Below are 14799 nucleotides of genomic sequence, written 5' to 3'. Positions count from 1 at the left end.
TCGGGGACACTGGTTTGTTTGGTTATGCTTTGCTGGTCTAGCTAATTGTGTTGTGCACGATCCTGAGTGCCATAGGCTTTCTTAATTATCGTTTGGACTAAAACAATTTTAAAATATAGTTTATTTTTTTTTTGTGGTGAATTATTTCATAACCCTGACCAAAACGAGCAATTAGCCCTTGGAGTGTATGTGCAGGAGTACAGCTTTAAAATATCTTTTACAATAAACCGCTTTTAGTGTATAGAAGTTTTTTTTTTTTTTTTAAATGAAGAATCTATTTATTCACAAAATAGCATATGATCCTCCGTGAAATATATCTCTGCCATTTCAGTCACATTCCACTCCCTCTCAGCCTATTAGATTCTGTCACTTCAAGGGTAGCAGCCCAACACCCATTCATCGGATCTCATCGTCATTTACTCTCCAAAGCCTTTATGTCATTTTCTGGAATCTCTCTTGGTTAGCATGCAGGGACTTGCAGAGGTTGTACACAGTGTATTTTTAATGATACTGACCTATGCAAGATAATACTGAAAGTGGCATTAAAACTCAAAACCAAATATGTAATATATTGCAGCTTACCAATTATTAGATGTGGTGGCTCCATGTTTTTTTTTTTTTTTCTTTAGGGTTTTTCTCCTCTCTGTTTTTACCAGGTGATCTGGCCAGTAACACCCCTCCTGTATTAGAGTGCCCCCATTATGGGTGAAGGAGCACAGAGGGCACGTTTGGACAGCAGCATTGTTAATCTTGGGGGCGGGGGGAGGAGGGTTAGATGTACTAGCAGATTTAGACACACTGACACATTAAAGGGATTGTAAAGGCAGAAGGTTTTTTTTTTTAACCTAATGCATTCTATGCATTAAGATAAAAAAAAAACCTTCTGTGTGCAGCAGCCCCCTGAGCTCCCCCTACTACTTACTTGAGCCCATCTTTATCCAGCTATGTTGCAGAAGTTTCTCAGCTGCCTGGCACGCCCCTCTTCATTGGCTGAGACAGCAGCACGGCGTAATTGGCTCCCGCTGCCTGCTGTCAACAACGTCAGTCAGCCAATCAGGAGAGAGAGGGGATGGTGGCCGGGTCGCGGCTTAGTGTCTGAATGGACCCGGCTAAACGCTTTGGAGGTAACTTATTAACCACTTGCCGACTGCTCACAGTATATTTACTGCGGCAGTCAGCCCCTCACAGGCAGAGCGACGTAGGTCTACGTCGCTAGCCTGTGAGGCTCTGGGAAGCGAGCGTGCTCTGCCGGAGGCGCGCTCCCGCTCGGTCACGGACCCCCGCGCGTGTGACCGGCAGACCCGATGTCCGCCGGTCACTTGGCGATCGTCGGAGGAGAGGGAGAAAGTCGGGCGGCTAATGTAAACAAGCCGCCTGTCATTCTCCCCGGTGTAGAAACGATGATCACATGGTTCTACTTTGTAGGACCGTTGATCATTGTTCCTACACCTCAAGCCACAGCCAATCACAGTTAGAATCACGCCCCTAGGGACACACACAGCCCCTCCCTCTCAAATAAAGTTGACCCCTTCACTACCAGTGTATTTTTACAGTAACAGTGCATATTTATAGCACTGATTACTGTAGAAATGTCACTGGTAACCCCAAAAGTGTCAAAAATGTCAGTCAAGGGTCCGATCTGTCCGCCGCAATGTCGCAGTACCGCAAAAAAATCGCAGATCGCCGCCATTACGCGTTAAAAAAAATCAACAAAAATGACAGAAATCTTTCCCTTTGTTAGTAAACGCGATAACTTTTGCGCAAACCAATCAAAATACGCTTTTTGCGATTTTTTTTTTTTTTTTACCAAACATAGGTAGCATAAAACAAATTGGCCGAAAATGTTAAAAAATTTTTATTTTTACATTTTTTTTGGGGGGGGGGAATTTCATATAAAAAAATGTGAAAAATATTGTTATTTTTGCAAAATTGTCGCTCTTTTTTTGTTTATAGCGCGTGATCAAAAAATCGCACAGGTGATCAAATAGCACCAAAAGAAAGCTCTGTTTGTGGGAAAAAAAGGACGTCAAATTCGTTTAGGTACAGTGTCGCACGACTGCGCAATGGTCCGTTAAAATCACGCAGTGCCGAATCTCAAAATACCCCCTGGTCAGGAAGGGGGTACAATCTTCCAGGGCTTAAGTGGTTAAAGACTTGTGTGGGATGTCATATGGTGCCACGGAGGAGCCCTTTGACACAGGCTTATTTTGACTTCTCTTTATAAAGAGGGTCAAAACATTTTGGTAAGCTTTGTATTTCTACTCCACTTTTCACTTTCAGTGGTAGACTGTCGTCATACTGTTTTGGACTTTGTACTTTATGAATTATTTTTACTATTCGTATAATAACCGCAGCACTTTTTTCACCAAATAAAGACATGCCTTAACTGGGCGGGAAGGGGTTAATAAGTACCTTTTCATCCTTTTTCTTTTTTATCTTTGTAGCATCTCAGTGCTGCTAATCTCCTGTAGCCACTTAACATACACTATATTACCAAAAGTATTGGGACAACTGCCTTTACACTTAAATTAAATTTACTGGCATCCCAGTCTTAGTCCGTAGGGTTCAATATTGAGTTGGCCCACCCTTTGTAGCTATAACAGCTTCAACTCTTCTGGGAAGGCTGTCCACAAGGTTTAGGAGTGTGTCTATGGGAATGTTTGACCATTCTTCCAGAAGCGCATTTGTGAGGTCCGGCACGGTTATGGAACGAGAAGGTCTGGCTCGCAGTCTCTGCTCTAATTCAACCCAAAGGTGTTTGATCGGGTTGAGGTCAGGACTCTGTGCAGGCCAGTTGAGTTCCTCCACCCCAAACTCACTCATCCATGCCTTTATGGACCTTGCTTTGTGCACTGGTGTGCATTCATGTTGGAACAGGAAGGGGTCATCCCAAAACTGTTTCCACAAAGGGAACATGAAATTGTCCAAAATGTCTTGGTATGCTGACTGCTGAAGAATTCTCTTTACTGAAACTAAGGGGCCAAGCCCAACCCCTGAAAAACAACCCCACACCATAATCCCCCCTCCACCAAATGATTTGGACCAGTGCACAAAGCAAGGTCCATAAAGACATGGATTAGCGAGTTTGGGGAGGAGGAACTTGACTGGCCTGACCTCATCCCAATAGAACACCTAGAGCAAAAACTGTGAGCCAGGCCTGGTCGTCCAACATCAGTGCCTGACCTCACAAATGCACTTCTGGAAGAATGATCGAACATTCCCATAGACACACTCCTAAACCTTGTGGACAGCCTTCCCAGAAGAGTTGAAGATGTTATAGCTGCAAAGGTTGGGCCAACTCAATACTGAACCCTACGGACTAAGACTGGGATGCCGTTAACATTTGTGTGTGTAAAGGCAGGTGTCCCAATACTTTTGGTAATATAGTGTATACTGTATGTGCAGCCCAGTGATGGCCCTATGGCATTTTTCAGGGCATGTTTCCCGATGATGATGATGACACTGGAGCCACTGGATTCCTCTAGTTCAGAAAATATATATGTGAACTAGCTATGCTGTGTATTGTGTAAACAGATTGTGAAGTATTCCAAAACCTACACAACTCTAGAAGACCTAACCACTGATAGAGACTACATTATAATGTGAAACATGCAGTATCAGGGCTATGTAGGAGCAATGTGTACATTGCAATGTTGAATTAGTGATTTACCTGTCATACTGAGATGAATTATTTACATTTTTTTCCTGTTCTAACAGAGATTTATTGGCCAACGATTTCATGGTATATACATATGCAGAGAACGGAACACGACTGGCAAGTCCGCTTCAAAAAGAGGTGCGTGCTTGCAAGTGAAGACGCAGTGTCATAATAATTTTAGCTAAGCAATGTTGTCTTTATTCATTATGTGTGCTTTGTCACGATATATACGGTAACTGTGGGATCGTGTTGTTGGAAGGCTTTGAACCTATATATGCCCTTTGAACTGCTAAATAACGTGTTATTTGTCACTATATTATCGCTGTGGGATCAACTTAACATTTTTATGCCAGCAATAATTTAGACCATGGGTGTCCAACCTTTTGGCTTCTCTGGGCCACCTTAAGTGTAGAGAAATTTTCTCTATAAAACGCCGCCGCTCCCTCTTCTTCTGGGAGATATTAAAAGAACACTCTAACCACCATGGTGGTAGGAGTCAAAAACATGGCACATGCTGGGATATTTACAGGAATGTGCTGGGGGATAGTTGCACCCCTTGCACATATGACTTAGGCAACCAGAAAATGTCATGTCCTTACTCATACATGTATGAACAAGGACATGACATATTATGACAAAACACAACTATTATTAAAAAACCTATTGCAACAATTTACACACGCTAATGCACATACCTTTTCTACTTATTTTGCAGACTGCTGGCGGTTACTGCTAGCGGTTACTGCTGGTCGTGTGGTTACTGCTGGTCATGACATTGGGTACTGCTGGAGGAAGCAGCGGCTGCAGTAGAGAGTAGAGCCGCTGCTTCCTGTATGGCTCCTGTCACAGGCGGAGGAGGGGTGCATTTCATATCACTCCGCCTGTGACAGAGCCAGAACTATATAGGAAGCAGCAGCTCTGTCACTGACTGCAGACATCCTAAGTCTCCCACGGCAGACGGGAAATCGCACAGCACTTGCAGCCTAGTGCGTACCTATCCAATGCAGCCTACACAGTGCTCATCAAATGCAACTTCACCAGTGCGTGCCCATCCAATGCAGCCTGATCAGTGCCCATCCAGTGCAGTCTCACCAGTGCATGCCCATTCAATGCAGCCTGATCAGTGCCCATCCAATGCAGCCTCACCAGTGTATGCCCCTCCAATGCAGCCTGATCAGTACCCATCCAATGCAGCTCCACCAGTGCATGCCCATCCAATGCAGCCTCACCAGTGCCCATCCAATGCAGCCTCACCAGTGCATGCCTATCCAATGCAGCCTCACCAGTGCTTGCCCATCCAATGCAGCCTGATCAGTGCCCATCCAATGCAGCCTCACAAGTGCATGCCCATCCAATGCAGCCTGATCAGTGTATCCAATGTAGCCTCACCAGTGCGTGCCCATCCAATGCAGTCTGCAATGAAGAGAGATGAGAGCCGCTGGATTACACAGAACAGGGATCTCCCGCTTACCCGGCGACCGCTGTCATACGAAGTCCTGCCTCCTGGACTGGCTCCTATGATAGACGTCACCAATGTGCTGTCTATCATTGACAGAGGCTCCGAGGCAGCCTCTGCCTACAGTTAGTTGGAAGCCGCTGTGGCCGTGCCCCCGACTCGACTTCCTTCCTCCCCAACAAAAAATAAATAATTGTCAGGGGGCAGTGGACCGCATTGCCTGTGGTTCTGGGCCACATGCGTCCCTCGGGCCGTAGGTTCGACATGCCTGCTTTAGATCTTAGGTTATGTTGCTTGTAGTAAAGTATCTCACAAAAGTGAGTACACCCCTCAGATTTTTGTAAATATTTTATTATACCTTTTCATGTGACAACCCTGAAAAAATGACACTTTGCTACAATGTAAAGTAGTGAGTGTATAGCTTGTATAACAGTGTAAATTTGCTGTCCCCTCAAAATAACTCAACACTCAGCCATTAATGTCTAAACCGCTGGCAACAAAAGTGAGTACACCCCTAAGTGAAAATGTCCAAATTGGGCCCAAAGTGTCAATATTTTGTGTGGCCACCATTATTTTCCAGCACTGCCTTAACCCTCTTGGGCATGGAGTTCACCAGAGCTTCACAGGTTGCCACTGGAGTCCTCTTCCACTCCTCCATGATGACATCACAGAACTGGTGGATGTTGGAGACCTTGCACTCCTCCATCTTCCGTTTGAGGATGCTCCACATATGCTCAATAGGGTTTAGGTCTGGAGACATGCTTGGCCAGTCCATCACCTTTATCCTCAGCTTCTTTAGCAAGGCAGTGGTCGTCTTGAAGGTGTGTTTGGGGTCGTTATCATGTTTGAATACTGCCCTGTAGCCCAGTCTCCGAAGGGAGGGGATCATGCTCTGCTTCAGTATGCCACACTGCATGTTGGCATTCATTGTTCCCTCAATGAACTGTAGCTCCCCAGTGCCGGAAGCAATTAAGCAGCTCCAGACCAAGACACTGTCTTTGTATTTCTCACCTGGTTGCTGCCACACATGTTTGACCCCATTTGAACCAAATAAGTTTATCTTGGTCTCATCAGACCACAGGACATGGTTCCAGTAATCCATATCCTTAGTCTGTTTGTCTTACGCAAACTGCTTGCAGGCTTTCTTGTGCATCATATTTAGAAGAGGCTTCCTTCTGGGACGACAGCTATGCAGACCAATTGGATGCAGTGTGCGGTGTATGGTGTGAGCACTGCCACGCTGACCACCCTCACACTTTAAGCCTCTGCAACAATGCTGGCAGCACTCATACATCTATTTCATAAAGACAATCTCTTGATATGCTGAGCACATGCACCCAACTTCTTTGGTCGGCCATGGCGAGGCCTGTTCTGAGTGGAACCTGTCCTGGTAAACCTCTGTATGGTCTTGGCCACCATGCTGCAGCTCAGTTTCAGGGTCTTGACAATCTTCTTATAGCCTAGCCCTAGGCCATCTTTATATAGGGCAACAATTCTTTTTTTCAGATCCTCAGAGAGTTCTTTGTCCATGAGGTGCCATGTTGAAATTCCAGTAACTAGTATGAGAGCGTGAGAACGATGGCACCAAATTCAACACACCTTCTCCCCATTCACACCTGAGACCTTTTAACACTAATGAGTCACATGACACCAGGTCGGCAAAATGGCTAATTGGGCCCTATTTGGACATTTTCACTTAGGTTGGTACTCACTTTTTTTTTGCCAGCGGTTTAGACAATGACTGTGTGAGTTATTTTGAGGGGACAACAAATTTACACTGTTATACAAGCTGTACACTCACTACTTTACATTGTAGGAAAGTGTAATTTCTTTAGTGTTATCACATGAAAAGATATAAAATAATTACAAAAATGTAAGGGGTGTTCTCACTTTTGGGAGACACTGTATATCTAAAGTTAAAACTTTTTTCTTTGGATAGTGTAGGGAATGGTTAAAACCCGTCAGTTCTTTTTTTTTTAGCTGTGTTTCTTTGTGTGGCTATTCAATTCCTACTCCATAGACAAAGGAGGAAGTAAGTGAAAGAAACCTTGTCAAAGAAAGAACTGTCCCCATTGAAAGATTTCTCTTTTGGGAACTAATACATTTTTGAATTTCATCTCCCTTTGGCCAGGACAAATGGAGAAGGACACAGAAAACAGTAAAACGTGATAGGGTTTTTTTCAATGCTTACCTATTCTATACAGAGTTATTTATGCTTTAGATATCTCCTAAAGTGACATACGGCATCCTGTGCACTTTAGTAGTCAGCCTTTGATTATTAAGGTAGCCATGCCTCCCCCCTAGCTGTAGATTATCAACAAGGAGTATGTATAATAAAGCGTTTTTAGAATTTATTTTTCTACTTTCAAAAGCCAAGAACTTCCAAAAAAAGAAATAGTGTAGATACCTTTTCTAAATTATACACTGTATATCAATGTTTTACACATTTTGGTTTTGTCTAGTTTGTCTATACTTCCCTAGATCACGGAGTTAGAGCAGGGTTTCTCAAGCAAGGTTCCATGCAATCCAACCGTTCCTCCAGAGGTACGCAGGGGTTCCCTAAGCAATGAGCAGTTTCTGCCCCTCAGATAAGTTCCCACTGACACATTGATCTTTTTAGCTATCTTTAACCACTTAAGCCCCGGAGGATTTTCCTGCTCAAAGACCAGGGCCTATTTTGCGATTCGGCACTGCGTGAATTTAACAGACAATTGCGTGGCCATGCAGCGCTGTACCCAAATGAAATTGACATCCTTTTTTCCCCACAAACAGAGCTTTCTTTTGGTGGAATTTGATCACCTGTGCAATTTTTACTTTTTGCACTATAAACAAAAAAAGAGCGACAATTTAGAAAAAATAACAATATTTTTCACATTTTTTTATATGAAATTCCCCCCAAAAAAATGTAAAAATCAAAATTTTTTAACACTTTAGGCCAATTTGTTTTCTGCTACATATGTTTGGTAAAAAAAATTGCAATAAGCGTGTTTTGATTGGTTTGCGCAAAAGGTATTGCGTCTACTAACTAGGGGAAAGATTTATGTAATTTTTTTTGTTTTTTTTTTACTAGTAATGGCGGCGATCCTGTGATTTTTTTTTTTTTTTTTTTGCGGGAATGCGACATTGCGGCGGACAGATCGGACCCTTGACTGACATTTTTGACACTTTTGGGGGTACCAGTGACATTACTGCAGTAATCAGTGCTATAAATATGCACTGTTACTGTAAAAATGACACTGGCAGGGAAGGGGTTAACTTTTTAGTAATCAGTGGGTTAAATGTATCCCTAGGGGCGTGTCTCTAACTGTGGGGGGGCGTGGCTTGTGATGTAACCACAGAGACATACGATCCTACATAGCAGGATCGTATAGTCTCTGCACTTACATCAGGGAGAATGACAGGCGGCTTTGTTTACATTAGCCGCCTGCCTTTCTCCCTCTCCAGCGGCGGACATTGGAGGCACCGGTCACTCGCGTGGGGATGTTAGTGAACGAGCGGGGGCGGGAGCGGGAGCTCACCCCCTAGAGGCTGGTAGGCGAGCGGCGTAGCCCTACTTTGGTTTGCCTGTACAGGGCTGACTGCCGCAGTAAATAGTCGTGCGGCGGTCGGCAAGCGGTTAAGGGGGAATACTTCCAATGACCACATGTGTAGGAATCATTCTTCCCACTGACCATCACACTAATGTATCATGAGTTTTAGATATAGTAATTTTTATCAGGGTTTACCTGAGACCGGAAAGTTATTTCAGGGGTTCCTCTGTGTTGAAAAGGTTGAGAAAGGCTCAGTTAGAGGGTAAAGAGGAGATTGTGCAGTCTCTTGACTGCTCATAAAATGGAATAAAAAATGTATTTAGAGCTACACTATATTACAAAAAGTATTGGGACGCCTGCCTTTACATGCACATGAACTTAATTGGCATCCCAGTCTTAGTCCGTAGGGTTCAATATTGAGTTGGTTCAACCTTTGCAGCTATAACACAAGGTTTAGGAGTGTGTCTATGGGAATGTTTGACCATTCTTCCAGAAGTGCATTTGTGAGGTCAGGCACTGATGTTGGATGACAAGGCCTGGCTGGCAACCTTCGCTCTAATTCATCCCAAAAGTATTCTGTCAGGTTGAGGTCAGGACTCTGTGCAGACCAGTCTAGTTCCTCCATTCCAAACTTGCTTATTTATATCTTTATGGACCTTGCTTTTTGCACTGGTGTGCAGTCATGTTGGAACAGGAAGGGGCCGTCTCCAAACTGTTCCCACAAAGTTGGAAGCACGAAATTGTCCAAAATGTCTTGATATGCTGACATCCTAAGAGTTCCCTGCACTGGAACTAAGGGGCCAAGCCCAACCCCTGAAAAACAACCCCACGCCATAATTCCCCCTCCACTAAATGATTTGGACCAGTGCACAAAGCAAGGTCCATAAGGACATGGATGAGCGAATTTGGGGTAAAGGAACTTTACTGGCCTGCACAGAGCCCTGACTTCAAACGATAGAACACCTTTGGGATGTGAGCAAGGCCTTCTCATCCACATCAGTGCCTAACCTAAAAAAATGCGCTTCTGGAAGAATGGTCAAACGTTCCCATAGACACACTCCTAAACTTTGTGGACAGCCTTCCCTGAAGAGTTGAAGCTGTTATAGCTGCAAAGGGTGGGCCAACTCAATATTTAACTCTATGGACCAAGACTGGGATGTCCTTAAAGTTCATGTGCGTGTGAAGGCAGGTGTCCCAATACTTTTGACAGTATGGTGTATTTTTCAACTAAAGGACATACTTAGTCATTGAGTAAACATTGCTGTTCTCTCTCTTTTTTTTTTTTTTTTTTTACATGCCTTCAGTTTAAAGATACTTTAAGCACTGACAATGGGGCAGATATTTGAACATGTCGGGTCTTATGACCCACACTCTCACAGAGACATTCCAGTACAGTATAGAAACATACTGTATATGAACAGTCATGCAACCTTTTTTGCACTGCTCTGCTACTACAGCACTGAGCTGTTCTTGGTGCCATTGCTAGTTGCTTTGGTACATGTAAAATGCTGCTAGGCATTTTAAATATATATATATATATATATATATATATATATATATATATATATATATATATATATATATATATATATACAGTTGTGCTCATAAGTGTACATACCCTAGCAGAATTGATGATTTCTTGGCCATTTTTCAGGGAATATGAATAACACAAAAACTTTTCTGTCATTCATGGTTAGTGTTTGGCTGAAGTAATTTATTATCAATCAACTGTGTTTTACTCTTTTTAAATCATAATGACAACAGAAACTACCCAAACTACCCTGATCAAAAGTTTACATACCCCAGTTCTTAATACAGTGTATTGTCCCCTTAAACATCAATGACAGTTTGAAGTCTTTTGTGGTATTTGTGGATGAGGCTCTTTATCTTCTCAGATGGTAAAGCTGCGCTGCCTATTCTTACTGGCAAAAAGCCTCCAGTTCTTGTAAATTCTTGGGCTGTCTTGCATGAACTGCACGTTTTGAGATCTCCCCAGAGTGGCTCAATGATATTGAGTTCAGGAGACTGAGACGGCCACTCTAGAGTCTTCACTTTATTCTGCTGTAGCCAATGACAGGTCGACTTGGCCTTGTGTTTAGGATCATTGTCATGTTGGAATGTCCAAGCATGTGCCATGTGCAGCTTCTGGGCTGATGAATGCAAATTTTCCTCCAGTATTTTTTGATATACTGAATTAATCTTGCCATTAATTCTGACCAAATTTCCTGTGCCTTTGTAGCTCACACATCCCCAAAACATCAGCGATCTACCTCTGTGTTACACAGTAAGAATGGTGTACCTTTCATCATAGGCCTTGTTGACTCCTCTCCAAATGTAGCGTTTATGGTTGTGGCCAAAAAGCTCAATTTTGGTCTCATCACTCCAAATAACTTTGTGCCAGAAGGTTTGAGGCTTGTCTCTGTGCTGTTTGGCGTATTGTAAGCGGGAGACTTTGTGCCATTTGTGTAATAATGGCTTTCTTCTGGCGACTCAACCATGCAGCCCATCTTTCTTCAACTGTCTCCTTATTGTGCATCTTGAAACAGCCACACAACCTGTTTTCAGAGAGTCCTGTATTTCACCTGAAGTTATTTGTGGGTTTTTCTTTGCATCCCAAACAATTTTCCTGGCAGTTGTGGCTGAAATTTTAGTTGGTCTACCTGACCGTGGTTTGGTTCAACAGAACCCCTCATTTTCCACTTATTGATTAGAGATTGAACACTGCTGATTGGCATTCTCAATTCCTTGGATATCTTTGTATATCCCTTTCCTGTTTTATACAGTTCAACTACCTTTTCCCGCAGATCCTTTGACAATTCCTTTGCTTTCCCCATGATTCAGAATCCAGAATCATCAGTGCAGCACTGGATGAAAGATGCAAGGGTCTGTCAGGAGTCCAGAAACTCATTGACATTTTATACACACTAATTACAAGCAAACAGATCATAGGTGGGGATGGTTACCTTTAATAGTCATTCAAACCCCTTTGTGTCAACTTGTGTGCATGTTTTAGGCCAAAATCACCAGGGTATGTAAACTTTTGATCAGGGTCATTTGGGCAGTTCTGTTGTCATTATGATTTAAAAAGAGTAAACACAGTTGATTGATAATAAATGGCTTCAGCCAAACACTAACCATGAGTGAAAGAAAAGTTTTTGTGTTACCAATCATGTTCTCTGAAAAATGGCCAAGAAATCATAAATTCTGCCAGGGTATGTAAACTTATGAGCTCAACTGTGTGTGTGTGTATATATATATATATAATTTTTTTTTTATATGTACTGTAGGCTATTTGTAAATTGGATATTATCTGTTGACGAATGTATATAAAGGAACACTTGTCTCTCTGTTTCCTGGCTACAAACAGTAGTGCCTTCAGTCACTCAGTACTATGTAGGGTGCTTTCTAGACTCTGTTCTTGTATGTGTAGGGGTATCTGGAAGCCCCTGCCCACTCTGTTGTGGTCATAGCTGGACAACACACATACCATTCTCATTATTCTGTAATCTGTGTGATAGGAAAATAATATTAATGAAACTTATGTCGGCTAAAGTGTTTACAGTACAAGATGAAACTCTCGTGTAGATAAATGAGAAGCCATTATATTTAAACAGGATTCCACTATATGGTCAATACATATAGAATATAATTTGGTATTCTTTATACATATGCTATGGTAATTCAACAACGGTTCTTGTATTTGACTGCTGCGGGATAAACCACTTATCCGTATTAAGATAAAACTTACCCACTGGTCAGTTTCCAGGTCCAGAGCCTCTGGCATTGCCTTGGCACTTGCCCTGTCTCTGAAGACTCCCTTTGTCAGTAGACCAGTCAGACTGGGCACCGGGAGCGACCTCATTTACTTTGGCTGCTGGACTCCATTAAAATGTCTCATTTCCTGCGGTTTCTACAGCAAAAGGGGTTGATGTGTGACTGAGCACTGAAGTAATCCATTTTGGTATAGTGACGTATGAACTCACTTCCTATCAATTAGCTTCAAGGAGTCATCACCCAACTACTGCTCCTGCTTGCAGTAGCTATGTGGAACTCCAGTTTTTATCTGTTCCTGTTGCCGCCTGCAGAGACTTTGGTCAAATTCAGCTATCTCACCCTAATCTGCTACCAGTTCCTGGGGTTTCTTAAGTACCTGAGGCCTTGCCACATATGCTGAGCCTTATGTTGCTTTACTACCACACAGCCGAAACATGTCTGATTCTAGACACAGAATGGGGACAGTCCTGATGTACCGGGTGACCCTCGATTTTACTTTACTAACCGCTTGCAGCACGCATGCTTTTTTGTGCTTAGTCTGAAGCCTGGAATAATGTTGCCCTCTACTCTTTTCCTCCATTGGTGTCCTTTAGCTCTTTCAAGTGTGGCTGGTTCTTCAGACCTTTTGGCTGAGGTTTTTACTGTGGTCACACAAGACTTTATGACCCAAATCACCCGGTTATTTGCTGACTCTGACCCCAGAGGCCACACCTTCGCCTGTAGATTTTCCTCTGAATTACCTGCAGCCTTAGGGGCTTTTAAACCATCGTCTTTAGAGAGTCTGCCTGATTTCTGAATCACCCCAGTCCTTGACTGATGAACTTACACCTGAGGAGCCAACGTCTGCTGCTTACACTAGCAAACTAATATATTTTTTCAGCTTTTATTGATGAGGCTCCCGCCCCCCTTAAAATAGAGGATGATCCTGTTACTTCTAATAGAGCTGTTTCCAGTCTTGGGTCTTTTAAATCTCCTAAAGTCAGAAAATCAAGCTACTGGTGGCACTAGCACCCATCTTCCTTATTAAAAGAACCTTGTGGTACAGACTAAAAAGGTATTTACTCATTACCTGTTAAGGAAATGCTTCTTTCGTTTCTCCATTCCTGTGCCCTCTATATCAAATTCCTCCCCCAGACGTGGCTCCTGGTCCACTACCAAGTTCTGAGGCATAAAGCCTGCCACATTTTCAGACAAGCCTTCCTTGTCATGAAGGTGCACCCCCACTTTTCAGAGTGGGGGGGACATTTGTTAACCTTTATAACATTTGCTCAGCTTGCATCTCACAGGCTTGGTTGCAGGAGATGGTATCCTAGGGATACAAGCTAGAGTTTTGCTCCATGCCTTCTCTATTTTTCACCTTCAACCTCTATTTTTCACCTAGCAAATATCCAAGTGTGTCATTTCACTTTAAGCATAACACAGCATAAGTATTCACTCTTCTGTTAATTAAAATTAACAAAAATGAATGCATGTATATAGGTACAGTGAGTATCAATAAGTCACAACAGTAGCAGCTGACGTTCAAAATACATACAGTAATTCAGTGCCCAGAATAGAATAATGAGAAGGATAGCTGAGCCAGACCCTGGTGGAAAGTTAGAGGAAGAGGAAAACCAAACGTTTCAGAGGTGTAAGAACCCCCTTCTCAAGAGCCTTCAGCCAGTCACTGAATTCCTATATGTATGCTGACTGTGTCTCTGCTTGGGAAGACTCATTTCTTCTGTCACCAGGACTAAGAGTGAGGAAAAATCCAACATTTTGAGTTAAACAGAAATGGAGGGGAGATCTTCTGATGGGTACACTTGTGGTGACTACTGTCTAAGAAAGGATTTTCCTAACTTTCAAAAAGATTTTCTTTCCTTTCCTGTTGTATCTTCAGGACAGGAAGTAAAGTTCTGGCAAAAAAAATTATACCTGTAGCTCATGGTACAATAGCATGTTCCGTAGTTTGTAAAAAGTTTTAAATTAAAAGAATAAAGAATGGGTTTACTCCCCACCCCCTAGCCTTAAAGTGATTGTAAAGTCTTGTTTTTTTTACTATTAAAATACTAAACATGTTATACTTCCCTCCTCTGTGAAGCTGTTTTGCACAGAGCAGCCCAAATCCTCATCTTCTCGGGTCCCTCGGTGGAGCTCCTGGCCCCTCCCTCCTGTTGAGTGCCCCCACAGCAAGCAACTTGCTATGGGGGCACATGAGCCGAGCTGCAGCTCCCTCAATCCATTCAGACACGGAGCTGCCATTCGGCCCTGCCCCCCCTCTCTTTTCTGATTGGCTAACTGAGTTTGCTTGACAGCAACGGGAGCCAAAGGTGCCGCTGCTGTGTCTCAGCCAATCAGGAGAGAGAATCCCGGATGACTGAAGCACTCGTTGACATCGCTGG

The 14799-nt window shown here is 43.1% G+C and overlaps 1 protein-coding gene across 1 annotated transcript in view; it reads left to right on the top strand.

Moving 5' to 3' along the window:
* The window catches only part of ADAM9 (ADAM metallopeptidase domain 9), a gene marked incomplete at its 5' end in the record, with an annotated part of 144878 nt that overhangs the window by 40391 nt on the left and 89688 nt on the right, over positions 1-14799 (top strand). Inside the window, one exon of the mRNA XM_082253704.1 lies at positions 3718-3796. Coding sequence (XP_082109830.1) covers positions 3718-3796 — 79 coding nt within the window. The remainder of the gene's footprint in view (positions 1-3717; positions 3797-14799) is intronic.

The sequence above is a fragment of the Pelophylax lessonae genome (genome assembly GCF_965119305.1).
Source record: "Pelophylax lessonae genome assembly, chromosome: 4".
NCBI classification, from domain to species: Eukaryota; Metazoa; Chordata; class Amphibia; order Anura; family Ranidae; genus Pelophylax; species Pelophylax lessonae.
This window is presented reverse-complemented; position numbering and strand designations above follow the sequence as displayed.